Raw genomic sequence first — 13,743 nt, forward strand, 5'->3', positions numbered from 1 at the left:
TCTCAAAAGGATTTAAGCGCAGCAGCAGAAATGAGAGTGCACGGGGCGAGTTAAAGGGAGTTTTCGCTTTTACGAGGAGGCCACCGTTTATTACTGTACACAAAGTTGTTTTTGTGTTTTCAACCCAGAGGTGAGAGGCTTTTCACTTTGCCGTCTGAAAAACGCTGTTCTGAAGACGAAAACGAACGTCTGTGGATATTAACAACGTGCCAAAGGGGTTTGCAAGAGCCTTTAATAACAACTTCTGCTTTTGCAGTGTGAAAATTAGGTGCCCCGGCTTTAATGACCGGCTGATGCGTTTTGTTCACTACAGCCTTAACGGAGAGTGTGAAACATGAACATGTTGTGGTCTCTTTTGGTCACGGTGTTCGTTGTCGTTGTCGACTGTAAACAGAAAAGGCCTAAACAAAGTGTGAAATCCAGAACGTCCGCCGTACGTTTAGCTCATAAAAGAGTAATACTGTGTCTGACGTCGCAAATCTAATCCAATCTACCGTATTTTATGGACTATAAGTCGCACCTTTTTTCATAGTTTTGGCCGGGGTGCCACTTATATTTATACCTATACGCTGGAGTGACTTATATGTGATATTATTTGTTATTTTCACACATATTTTTCTTCTCTACTATGCATTTTTTGGCTGGTGCGACCGGAAAATACGGTAAATGCATTTGACAGGTTTTTATGATCATATAGACGTCATTTGGTTCAGTTGGAAATATAAATGATAGTTTTACACCAAACAAGTAGCTGTTTATGGAGAAAAGTTTTTAAAAATCTCTAGAAAATGACATCACACTCGTTCCATCTAAGTTTATGCATAATTTACACAAAAGAAAACAACTTTATTTTGACCCTCTAAACATTATTTCAACAAATAAAAAGGTGCTCATGTATAACTGTATTTGTCAAATTAAAATAAACTGACATTAGATTGAGTTTTGGCCCAGCAGGTCGTGTCCTGGTGTGATGTCATCCATTACAACCAGGAAGTCAAATTATAAACCTAAAACATTGGTGTTCTGGCATTAAATGTGTACAATTTTGAGGCACGTTTTAAAATATTTAAATTAACTGCATTTTAGCTCTGCGAGTCGTCCGACCTGTAGGGGGCGCTTTAAGTTACGGTAAAGAGGGAAGGATTCCAATGTCAAAAGTCAAAAAAATGTATCGATTATATTTACCGTATTTTGCGGACTATAAGTCGCACTTTCTTCATAGTTTAGGCCGGGGTGCGACTTATACTTATATACTTATACTCCGGATCAACTTATATGATATTATTTGTTATTTTCACACTTGCAACTGCATTTCATACTCCAGTGCAACTAATATGTTTTTTTCTTCTCTATTATGCATATTTTTTGACTGGTGCAACTTATACTCCGAAAAATACGGCAAGTGAGAATTAGTATAGTGGTATAGCGAGTATAGCGAGTATTCTTGGCCCAGTTGTTCTTCCATTTCCAGTTAAACTCTTACAATATCAGTGGAAAATCCTCAACGCAAGTATTTTTAAAAACATACATTAGCCACAGAACGACCTTGAATTGCCACTTACTTCTGCCCGTGTTTCCAGCAGGCGTGGTCGACGGGGCGTTAGTGGTAGTAGTAGTATTTTTAAAGATATACACTTACTTCTGTCCGTGTTTCCAGCAGGCGTGGTCGACGGGGTGGTAGTGGGGTCTCGAGGGGTCGTAATCCGTCTGTCCCGGCGTTACCTCGCTGAAAAACAAGAGCGGCTTTAGATCTAATAAAAGGATTCACTCGGATAATAAAAACGACAGATGTGGAAGTCGGCGAGGAGCAGACGGAACAGACCGGAGACCAAACAGCCACAAACACCATTTCCATAACGATCAACAAGGAAAGTAGAGTCATTTTAAAAAGTTTAATTTTATTACTGAGCAGGAGGAGTGAAGTTCAGCAGGAGATGAAAAGTTTCCTCAAAGTAGTTCAACTTTAAAAAACGGCTTCAGAAGAAATTACGTAACCAAAAAAAAACCTCTGAAAATTGTGTTTAAAAATGCACGACTTTTTGTCCATTAATAATTTGTTGAGAGCGACTATTTTACATCATAACAATGCACTGGTTTTATAAGGTACTTTACACACTTAACGACGTCGTGTATAAATCACCGACTTCGTTATCTTATGTTAAGTTCTGTAGCCGCGAGCGTCCAGAGGCAGACGGGGGGGGAGTGTGGCTGCCAATCTGAGCATCTGGCCCGATACAAAACTGGTACACGAGGTTCAGGGGTTTGAATTGAATACAAAAAATGCCCTGTGTGGCAATTGATTGAGTAAAACGGGTGCGACGCCGGCAAAAGCTCTCAAAACTATTAGAATCTCAAAAGTGCTATTGAACTGCAAAGTGAAAAGGCAGATTAAACTGTCCAGATGTAATAGTACCAAGAAAAAACTCTGTAATTTAAAAGCACATTTATTTTACAATCTTATGAAGGGTTAACTAAGTAAAAGTAAAGTATTGTAATTCCTTTTCAAGAGTAAATGCCATGTTTCATTTACATAATTATACTGCATTGCTGTTGCTTTTATTTTGAACCAATTGTGTGTTTGAGAGCGCGGCGGGTGAAGTGGACACAAGGGGGCGCTTTTGGGTTCTGTCTCGGTCGTTGAGACATGAACGGCCGCTGTTGTTTCTTAAGTTTAATTCCCTTTTTCAGGGGCCGTGGTCGTAACAGACGCTCCCTAAACTCCAGCTCACTCCATGTGTTCATCTTTACGCTGCCGTGCATGAAAACTTGAAATAATTAGCCGGATAAACATTCTGGTCGACTAAGACTAAATCGATCGTTTCATCGACTAAAAGACTTACAGGCCCCACTTCCCGTCATTTTTTCCGTATTTAGCTTGTTTTTTCCTTCACTTTGGTTAAGACAAAAGCATAAAAAAACAGACACTAATCGATATTTCTCTCAAATGTTTTTGATTTTGTAAGTATGGATACTAAAACAGGACCAAATTAGACATTTCCAGAACAGTTTTAAAAGGGCTAAACCGAGTCCAGGGGAGGGCTAAACCGAGTCCAGGCGAGGGCTAAACCGAGTCCAGGGGAGGGCTAAACCGAGTCCAGGCGAGGGCTAAACCGAGTCCAGCAGGGGAAGACTAAAGGGAAGACAGAACCAGGACCACACTAGGGACTACAGAGAAACATCCCACAGACACAGACTTGACCTCACGACCAAAACAAAGTCTAAACTAGGTCCAGGCTTCACAAACCCATAAGTTTTTCCTGCATAAAATATGACTAAATGTTGCCTTACTCCATCTACTCCAAAACTTTAATAAATAGTTCTCACTGATTTGTATAAAAAGACTAAACTGCAATGAAACACAAGACCAAAGTGGGTGAAGTAACATTTATGAACAGCTTTCTCTCTCCGCACAATGCCACTCACCCTTTGGCTGTCACCGCGGCTCTGACAAACGGCTGGATGAAAAATGCATGTTCTGTCTTTGGTTATAAATAGCTTGTCATTTTGAGGTCATCTTCGGCGGCTCCGAATAGAGAGCTGGCGTTTTGTAAAAGACGCGACGCTGAACGGCGGGATTAAGAGACTCACGGTTATCAGTCTCACGTCAGAGCGAGTTATAAATGTGCGTCTGCGCTTGAACATGAAAAGGAGCGTGAACGGCGTCGCAATAGTCCCTGTGACAGTGACGTTACAAATTAGTGGCTCCCCCGGGGCTGATGGGAACGGACCTGGCACAGACATGTTGCCGGTTAACGGAGGGATTCGTGTTAAAGATCTGATCGCAAACCACTGAGGAAACCCTGATCTGTGGCGGCGATCGGAACCTTCACGTTCACCCGGTATTAGGTGTGAGAAACTCAAAAAGCACAGAGAAACACGATAAAAATACCGTATTTTACAGACTAAGTAATAAAGAAAAAAAAAATAAGTCGCACTGGAGTATAAGTCGCATTTTTTAAGTTAAATTTATTTGTTAAAATTCAAGACCAAGAACAGACATTTCCTCTTGAAATGCAGTTTAAAATAATAACAGATGAGAGAACATGGTGAATAGGTGTACGTATGCTAACATGCTAACGCTAACACTTTCAGCTACATGAGGCACAGACAGAACTGTGGTAAGTGTCTGGTATGTTAACGTAACATATGAACAGTTATTCAGATAACTATAGCATAAAGAACATGCTAACAAGTTTAGCAAAGCATCACTTTTACCCCAAATCACTAAATCCATTGAATTCTTCTTCCTCTGTGTCACTTCTAAACAACTCCACAAACTCCAGAGGAAGAGGAAGTGCAGATTCTTCTTCTGCGTCGCTTAGAGCCTAGAGCGCCCTCTTGTGGTTGCCAGTGTGAAAATAACAAATAATATCACGTATAAGTCGCACCCGGCCAAAACTATGAAAAAAAAAAAAAAATGCGCCTTTAAGTTTGGAAAATACGGTAATTCAGTTTGTGTGTAAACGAACCAATAAATGACCGCGACTCAAACCAGGATCACGTTGTCATAGTTACATTTCAGTAAAACTTCACTATGTTTTGTTTTGCAAACGGTTCTTTTGAGGCCACGCCAGGTTTTAACTTCTGAGTAAAGTCTACATTTCATTAATCTGCAACAGTCTAAATTCCATTATTGATTGCTTCAGTCATTACCTTAACGATCTTAACAAAGCAATTTATACAACAACCCCAAAGATGTTTGGCAAAATAGTTAGAAATCCGAAACAATTCTCCGCCAAGACTAAATAACTTCAGTAATTATCCGATCGCGGCTGTTTGCCACTTTTGCAGCGGTAAATCCAATTTGTGTCTTTTTGCTCCAGCAGTTGCTTAAGAAGAATTAATGCCACGTTTTAGCCATTTGAGACCGCAGCGATTTCCTTCAGTCCATTTGGAGCGCAGCCGAACGTTAGCGGCGGCGCTCAAAGTGAAAGGGACAAGTAAGGCGAGGGGGAAAAGCAAGACAAATCTGAACGTGGACTCGCTCCTGCACGTGGCCACCGTCAGCTCTAAAGTAGACGTGCCATTTGTTTAAGGACTGAAATGAAGACGCAGGTCACATTTCGAGCACGTCTGGGAGCGTTAGCATTTGAGAGAAGACTTTTATATACTCACAGGGTGCTCTTTTTAATTTTCTTTACATATACGATGTTTCATAAATGATAAACGGTCATATTTATACAGAGGTTTTCCACCTGACATAACCTGAACATCTTTGGCGTCGGGAAGAGGTGATCATTTTGAGTGAAATGCATGTTCTTAGTAGTACAGTGATCCCTCGCTATAACGCGGTTCTCGCTGCTTCGCGGATTTTCATGATGCATTGTGTTCTGCATTCTGATTGGCTAAACAGTCTCTCCGCGTCTTCTCTACCTGTGCGTCAATAACTTTATGGATTAATATGTACACGTACGTAAAACCGCTTGCCAAATTGAAGTTTGCGAGGCCGGTGAGAGTGCGCGTGTGAGCTGCGTGAGAGGCCGGTGAGAGCGGCGCGCGTGAGCTGAGTGAGAGGCCGGTGAGAGCGCGCGTGTGAGCTGACACGCCAGTGAGAGCGGCGCGCGTGAGAGGCCGGTGAGAGCGGCGCGTGTGAGCTGACACGCCAGTGAGAGCGGCGCGCGAGAGGCCGGTGAGAGCGGCGCGTGTGAGCTGCGGTAGAGGCCGGTGAGAGCGGCGCGCTTGAGAGGCCGGTGAGAGCGGCGCGCGTGAGCTGCGTGAGAGGCCGGTGAGAGCGGCGCGTGAGCTGACACGCCAGTGAGAGCGGCGCGCGAGAGGCCGGTGAGAGCGGCGCGTGTGAGCTGCGGTAGAGGCCGGTGAGAGCGGCGCGCGTGAGCTGCGTGAGAGGCCGGTGAGAGCGGCGCGTGAGCTGACACGCCAGTGAGAGCGGCGCGCGAGAGGCCGGTGAGAGCGGCGCGTGTGAGCTGCGGTAGAGGCCGGTGAGAGCGGCGCGCGTGAGAGGCCGGTGAGAGCGGCGCGCGTGAGCTGCGTGAGAGGCCGGTGAGAGCGGCGCGTGAGCTGACACGCCAGTGAGAGCGGCGCGCGTGAGAGGCCGGTGAGAGCGGCGCGTGTGAGCTGACACGCCAGTGAGAGCGGCGCGCGAGAGGCCGGTGAGAGCGGCGCGCGTGAGCTGCGTGAGAGGCCAGTGAGAGCGGCGCGCGTGAGCTGCGTGAGAGGCCGGTGAGAGCGGCGCGCGTGAGCTGCGTGAGAGGCCAGTGAGAGCGGCGCGCGTGAGAGGCCGGTGAGAGCGGCGCGTGTGAGCTGACATGCCAGTGAGAGCGGCGCGCGAGAGGCCGGTGAGAGCGGCGCGTGTGAGCTGCGGTAGAGGCCGGTGAGAGCGGCGCGCGTGAGCTGCGTGAGAGGCCGGTGAGAGCGGCGCGCGTGAGCTGCGTGAGAGGCCGGTGAGAGCGGCGCGTGAGCTGACACGCCAGTGAGAGCGGCGCGCGAGAGGCCGGTGAGAGCGGCGCGTGTGAGCTGCGGTAGAGGCCGGTGAGAGCGGCGCGCGTGAGAGGCCGGTGAGAGCGGCGCGTGTGAGCTGCGGTAGAGGCCGGTGAGAGCGGCGCGCGTGAGAGGCCGGTGAGAGCGGCGCGCGTGAGCTGCGTGAGAGGCCGGTGAGAGCGGCGCGTGAGCTGACACGCCAGTGAGAGCGGCGCGCGTGAGAGGCCGGTGAGAGCGGCGCGTGTGAGCTGACACGCCAGTGAGAGCGGCGCGCGAGAGGCCGGTGAGAGCGGCGCGCGTGAGCTGCGTGAGAGGCCAGTGAGAGCGGCGCGCGTGAGAGGCCGGTGAGAGCGGCGCGTGTGAGCTGACACGCCAGTGAGAGCGGCGCGCGAGAGGCCGGTGAGAGCGGCGCGCGTGAGCTGCGTGAGAGGCCAGTGAGAGCGGCGCGCGTGAGCTGCGTGAGAGGCCGGTGAGAGCGGCGCGCGTGAGCTGCGTGAGAGGCCAGTGAGAGCGGCGCGCGTGAGAGGCCGGTGAGAGCGGCGCGTGTGAGCTGCGTGAGAGGCCGGTGATTATTTATATGTAGTTGTGACACAATCACTGCCAATCACTGCTCGCCTCGCTTGCCCTGAACGCACGCCACTGGTGACTGATCGTGCTCGCCAGAAAAAAAAAAACACCCCAATATTTACTGTTTTAGAACACGCCCCCGTCTCACCTTTTGCGATCCTCCCCCAAACTCTTCCTCTGCGTCTTCTTCTCTCCTTCACTTGGCTCGGCGTTCTCCGTTTTCACCGTCGTCGTTGCCGCTTTTCTCGGCGCTGTAATCCACAAACACAAACGCGGCGGTGAACATGGCGACGTTTCAGACTCGAGCTAAAATGTGTTGCTCGTCTTTTTTCTTTTCCTGCGATGACAAAAGCTTTGCAACAGTTACAGACGGGCGTTTTATGCTAACACAGAGGAATGCTAATGCCTCACCGAAGAAACTGCTGATGGCAGGCTTCTTGGCGGGCGGCTTATCTTCCCGGGCTTTCTCGGCTTGACTTTTGGGGCTTTCTTTGACTCTCGGCTTTGGCTTTTCAGGCGCTTTTCCCGCGACGGTCGTTTCCTTCTCGTCGCCGTCGATCTTCTTTTCTGCACTTCCAGGCTCTTCCTCTCGGACGTCCCGCTCCGTGGCCTTTGTGGACTTCTCGCTCGCGGGTTCGGCGGGGGCAGGTTTTTCTGGCTCCGCCTCCTCTTCCATCGGTTCGTCGGCGCTTTCTGAATAAAGCAAAAGCGGCGATTGAAGCGATGGACGTAAAGGACGAGATTAGATTGTAGAAAGGTGAAGTTAGTTTCTCGGGGAGGTCGCCGACAGTTACGAAGCGAAAAAGTACGATTGTTGTGTAGGTTTAGAGAAGATTTAACTGAAACTGAGCTTTTTTTTATCATTTAAAACTAATTTAATAAAAGGCAAAAAAATAATTAAAAATAATTGAATAATGGTAAAAAGGAAATGTTTTGAGGTTTGTTTTTTTTGCCTTTATTAAATTCAGGGTGTTTTTTGTGTTCCTGTTAAAATTATGGTTAGTTGGGCCAAAGTTTGATTAATTTAAATTATTTTTTAGCCTATTATTGAAAAATAATTTAATAAAAAAGGAAAACAAATATTAAAAATAATTTAATAATGACAAAAGACAATGATTGAGCACCTTTTTTGCCATTATTAAATTCATATTACTTTTTCTGTCTAAGTTATGGTCAGTTGGGCCACAATTTGTTTATTTAAATTATTTATCAAATATTATCATTTTTCACACTTCTAAATCCTCAGTAAACCAATATAATTTCACTTTTTTACACTTCTAAATACCCAATAAACCAATATAATTTCACTTTTTTACACTTCTAAATACCCAATAAACCAATATAATTTAACTTTTTTACACTTCTAAATACCCAGTAAAATTTCACCCTTTTCACACTTCTAAATCCCGGTTTGCTCGCGCAGCCGGACACTTGTCAAAACTCTCTGCAAACTCGAGCCTAATTACCGCCTCCCTTTCCCTTTGCCCGACCCGCTCAGCGCCGAGGTCGCCCGCCAGCCGCCCAAACGCCGGCCTCTACCTGCCGCGCCGGCTCCGCTCTCCACCCGGGCGCGTTTGTTTTGATGACCCGCCGCGTCGTCCTTCGCCTCCGGCCCGTCTTTGTCTCGACTCTCGCTCTGCTCCAGCTTCCTCTTGGGGAACATCTTCCTCGCTGCGGGGGGAGAAGTGAAAGCGCGAGGCGGGAAAACATTAGCAGCAATAACACGATCGACAACAACACGAAAGCGGCGAGGAAAAAAGTGCAGGTTTTGGAGAGAAAGGGCAAGATAAAACTTTAATAAAAAAAGGTGCCTTGGAAACGTAATTATCCGCACGACTTTTATCAAACGCGGCGTCGCGTAGGTTTAAGGGGACATTTCAAAAACATTTCCTTCCATTTCATAAGAAGAAAAACATCAACAAAGTAAGGTGCATGGAAAGTTTGGACATTATTACAAACTTCTAATTAAACGTTGATGGGGACTGTACCATATAATTCTATAAAAAAAAAAAAAAAAAAAATCTCAAGTTCTGGGGGAAGAAATGGGACTATTTTTATGCCAAATTGCAACGATTAAAAGACTGTATTGTTTATGCTCTGGAAATTAATTGGGAAAAACATTTGTGTTTGTTTTTAGTCGGGCAAAAAAAATATATAATATTAATGAATATTAATCAAGGAGTTTTTTTTTATTTAGTGATTTATTTAGTTATTTTAATTAGTTATTTTCATTTATTTTAATTCAGTTAGTCATTTTTATTTATTTATTCATTTTTATTTGTTATTTTAATTTGTTAGTGATTTAATTTATTCTATTTTATCTGCATTTTAGCCTCAATATTAACTGTATCGTGATTATTTGTATTGCATTCTGTGGTTTTAATGTGTTTTTATGGTTTCGTAGAGCTCTTTGAATTGAGGAGTTTCTTGGTCTATTGCACAATTCAATTCAAACGTTTTTTTTGGGACTTTCAGAGACTGTGGATTATTTTTGTGGATTGTTTTTGGACATTTTATCAAGTGCAGAAGAACGACACATTTACAGAATTGACGAAGCTTCAGAACGATCGATGAATTCAGCTGCAAATGTGACAAAGCTTTAATCATCGTCTCACAAAGAGTTTAAAATCTTTATTAAGGCTGCGTCGACATCAATCTGTTAATTAAGACAGAGATGTTTAAAAGCAGCGTTTGGCACGATCGTTTGTTTGAAAGGCACAAAGTAAATGTTGTAGCAGTGATTTTCAGGAGTAATATTCTCCTGTCGCGTAGAAAAACTTCACATCAGTCAAAGTACAGCCTGTTTTCACCTTTTATTTAGGCCATATTATTTAAATCAACAATATAATTAAAGGTTATATGTACAGGGTGGGGCTGGGTATCGCTTAGTACCTCACGATACCCCGATACTTGGAACTCGATACGATACTTGTCCTGATTCATGGATATCCCTGAAAACCGGTGTTAAAAGTTTGCTACAATTGTTTTAAGTAGAATAAGAAAACGCATTAGAACTTCATGTTCACACGATGCTTAATATCAGAAAACTGTCCCATGATTAAGTCACATTTTCATCTCAGATTCGGACTTGACGCTGCAGTCTGTAGGTTCAGAAGTGTCAAAAGAAAGGGCAGAGTTTTCCCTTTTTAATGACTTTATGTCGTTTAAAAGTCTCACGATGAATATCTCTGTATCGACACATGTTCTGCCAAGAATTCTGTCACAATATATCACGATATCAATATGTTGAGCACAGCCTTAGAACAGGGTTTTATAACAAAGTGTATTTCTCTCAAACATCTGTAGAGGCATCAGCACACCAGTTTTTAAGATGTGTTGTTATTTAAGGCTTAAATTTAAAGTGCATATAACGGATTCTCCTGTTTTTCTAATTATGACTTAGTTTGGTGTAATAGAACCTGTGGTAAATATATCTTTTTTTTTTAAAGATAAAATAAGAGTTTAAAATGACAGGAAGTGGAGCTGGATCCCTCTGTGATGTCATCAGTGTGCGACACAGATTAAGTTTAAACCATGGTTGGACTAAAAGGTGTTTTATGGTCTTATTGTGTGTCAGATCAGAACTGTTGTCGTTTATGTGGAGTTTGGCTCTTGTTTACAGCCTGGTTGCTATGGTAACAACTGTGGAATTACCGTATGACATATCTGTGCTCATGCCCGACCAGGAAGTACAACTCTAAACGTTACAAAAATGGTCAAACTGGAGACAAACGGGCAAAATGTTTAGTAAAATCTGAATTATAAATGTATTTAATACTTTTTGTGAAAATTGTGTCTAAGGGTCATTCATTTAATTTTAGTCAAACAAATATATTTAGTTTTCGCTACAGAAAATGTCAAGCTAAATTAGTGGACTCAATCCATCATAATTTTAGTCACCAGAATGTTGTTTTTTTTCTTTAATTTGAACTTTGATAAATTGTATTACATCGTTTTATGGGCCATGTAGAGGCAGCTGTTTTTGTTTTTTTTTACATTTTTAAAGAAATACAAAACACACACTTTCATCCAGGAAATAATTAAAACTTGATTTGAATGTTTGATTAAACTGGGCAGATTAACACGATATTGTCAGGTTCAATAAAGCCGATAATGAGACACACGACAGCCACAGGATTAAGGAAAAACATGTTCAGCCTCAAAAAGTGAACCAACATTCCAATAAAAAATATCTAATTTGAATATAAAAAATAAATTGTTAAAGTGCCTCTGACAGTTTGGACTCACTGAAATAAAACGCTGTTAAAATATATTGAAAATGATTCAAAAAAATAAAAAATAATTTGCATCATTGCACTTCCTGTTTGTAATTGATGACATCACAGTGAGAAATTACCCAGCAAACACTGGGCCAAAACTCATCTAATGTTACATGTTGTCTCGACGAATAAAAATATTCGAGAGAAACTTTTTATGTTGAATTAATGTTTAGAGCGTCAAAAAAACATGTTTTTGTGTAATTTATGCATAAACTTTGGATTTGTGATGTCACTTCCTGTTATTTACAGCGATTCTTCCACGTTTCTTCACAAACAGCTTCTTGCTGGGTGTAAAACTATCAGTAATATTTAAAGCAAGTACAAATACACCAGATACAGTCAAAACCAGACTTAAAACCTGTCATAGGCACTTCAATACTTACTTTATTGTTACGTCGTTAAATAATTCGGTCCAAAGTACAACAAAAATCTTATTCCAGGCCAAACGGCACAACACTGGGTGAATTTTACAAGATAAATAAGCCTAAAAAGGTTTAAAAAAGAGCCAATTACGGACCAGAAAATGCTCTTTGCGCAACATGTGATAAATATTACGAGCCAATTCCTCTGTAATGTTTGTTAAATATCTAAGAAAAACCCTCCATGTTCACCCTCGATTCCTCGTTCCTCGTTTTGCCCCAGCCCCGTCCGGATCAGACCCTCGCTTAGACCTGGTTTAGTCTCGGTCGGTTTGAATAAATGGCTCTTGAAAAGGCCAAACGTCTTTTTTCCGACGGCGTTCTCCGTTTGAGCAGTGACAAATCAATGAAAGCATTAACCCGCCACGTTGAAACAACTTCTACCAAATTAGGCGTCTGATTGTGATTTGTTTCCCGGCGACAGGTCCTTTATTGTGGCGGGGCATCTGGGGGAAGTGTTCAAAGGGAAATCGACAGATTAAAAGAGAGCGAGTCGGAGCAAAGTCACAAGCAAAAAACGACGACACAAAAACCATGAGCAGGTTCCGAATGGAGCTTAAAGTGTCCCTTAGTTTTGAGGGATGTATTTGAATTTATATCTGTCGTTCTCCCTCTGGTCTTGTTTTGTTTATTTAGGTTTTATTTATATTGTATTCCATTTGTTTTATTTATTTATTTTCCATTTTGTTTATTTTGTTTATTTTATTTTATTTATTTTATTTATTTTATTTATTTTATTTATTTTTTTTATTTATTTTATTTATTTTATTTATTTTATTTATTTTATTTATTTTATTTATTTTATTTATTTTATTTATTTTATTTTTATTTATGACATTTATGACATTTATGACATTTATGACATGTATTTATTATCTATTTATAGTATACATTTATCCATCCATCCATCCATTTTCTACCGCTTGTTCCCTTTTGGGGTCGTGGGTGACTGGAGCCTGTCCCAGTGACTTCGGGCCTTAGGCGGGGTACACCCTGGACAGTGGCCAACTTGTCGCAGAGTATACATTTATATTATTTTTTTTAAAGAAAATGTGGAATCGTCTCCAACTTTATTTTTGGCGTTTTAATTATATATATAGTATATATTGTTTATCAGTCAGGCTTTTTTTTTTTTTTTTTAAACCGCCACCTTCTTGTCTCCATGGTTACGGCTTTCATAATAATAATAATAAAATAATGATAATAATAATGATGATAAAGATATTAATGTCATCTTCTAAAAAAACTGCATTCAACTCAAACATCTTGCATTTATTCAATTATAGGTGTTTATTAGGGCTAAAACTAGCAATTACTTTACTTTTTAGAACACATTTTTGACCAAATAAGGCGAGAACGCACATTTTCAACAACCGACGAGGTCAAAAGCTCCAAAACATCGCTTTAGCGCGACACGTCCTCTTTAAACCCGCCGTTCACAAAGAGAAAACCTCTCGACGTTAAATCACGACCGCTTCGACGTGCAGCAGATTTAACTTCTTCTTTTGTGTGTTTTTTGTCTCTTTTCACACGAACGGAAACGAGGCCGCGGGCGGAGCGTCTCCTCGCTCAGACGCCGCTCTCCTCCTTCCACAATCATCCGTAATAACGCCGCTTCGCTTCGCCGCTCCCTTTGACGCTCTCTCAGCAAAAACAAACCCACAATCACAATATTATCACCATCACAGCCGCCGCCGCCGGCACCACCACCAACGGCGGCGGCGGCAACACACGCAGGAAATAACGGTCCGGACTCGCCTCCTGCTCCGGCTAATGACACGTAAACCCACACGTATGGATGACACGCCCCTCGGTCCCGCGTGAGCGCCAACACACAATACGGCTGGGTTTTCTCGTGCGTTTCATTAGCGATGAATGGGTTGTTTTCGTCGTGCGGCGTCGTCAAAAATAATGATGACTATTTAAGGCCATTAGGCGCCTGTTAACAAGTAATCAACCGGAGCGGCTCGAGGCGGGAGAGACATCCATCTTCTTCGGCGAGTCAGAGTTCAGAAGAGACGGAAACTTCTTTTTTTTTTTTA

General features: G+C 42.9%; 1 protein-coding gene across 1 annotated transcript in view; it reads right to left on the reverse strand.

The window, feature by feature from the left end:
- The window catches only part of lig1 (ligase I, DNA, ATP-dependent), a 125,897-nt gene that overhangs the window by 100,431 nt on the left and 11,723 nt on the right, over positions 1-13,743 (reverse strand). Inside the window, exons 6-9 of the mRNA XM_072440591.1 lie at positions 8,542-8,673; positions 7,414-7,695; positions 7,151-7,253; positions 1,640-1,726 (exon numbers count right to left, since the gene is read on the reverse strand). Coding sequence (XP_072296692.1) covers positions 1,640-1,726; positions 7,151-7,253; positions 7,414-7,695; positions 8,542-8,673 — 604 coding nt within the window. The remainder of the gene's footprint in view (positions 1-1,639; positions 1,727-7,150; positions 7,254-7,413; positions 7,696-8,541; positions 8,674-13,743) is intronic.

The sequence above is a fragment of the Eucyclogobius newberryi genome, unplaced genomic scaffold (genome assembly GCF_026437365.1).
Source record: "Eucyclogobius newberryi isolate DKJ021-1_F unplaced genomic scaffold, fEucNew1.0.hap1 SCAF_12, whole genome shotgun sequence".
Lineage (NCBI taxonomy): Eukaryota > Metazoa > Chordata > Actinopteri > Gobiiformes > Gobiidae > Eucyclogobius > Eucyclogobius newberryi.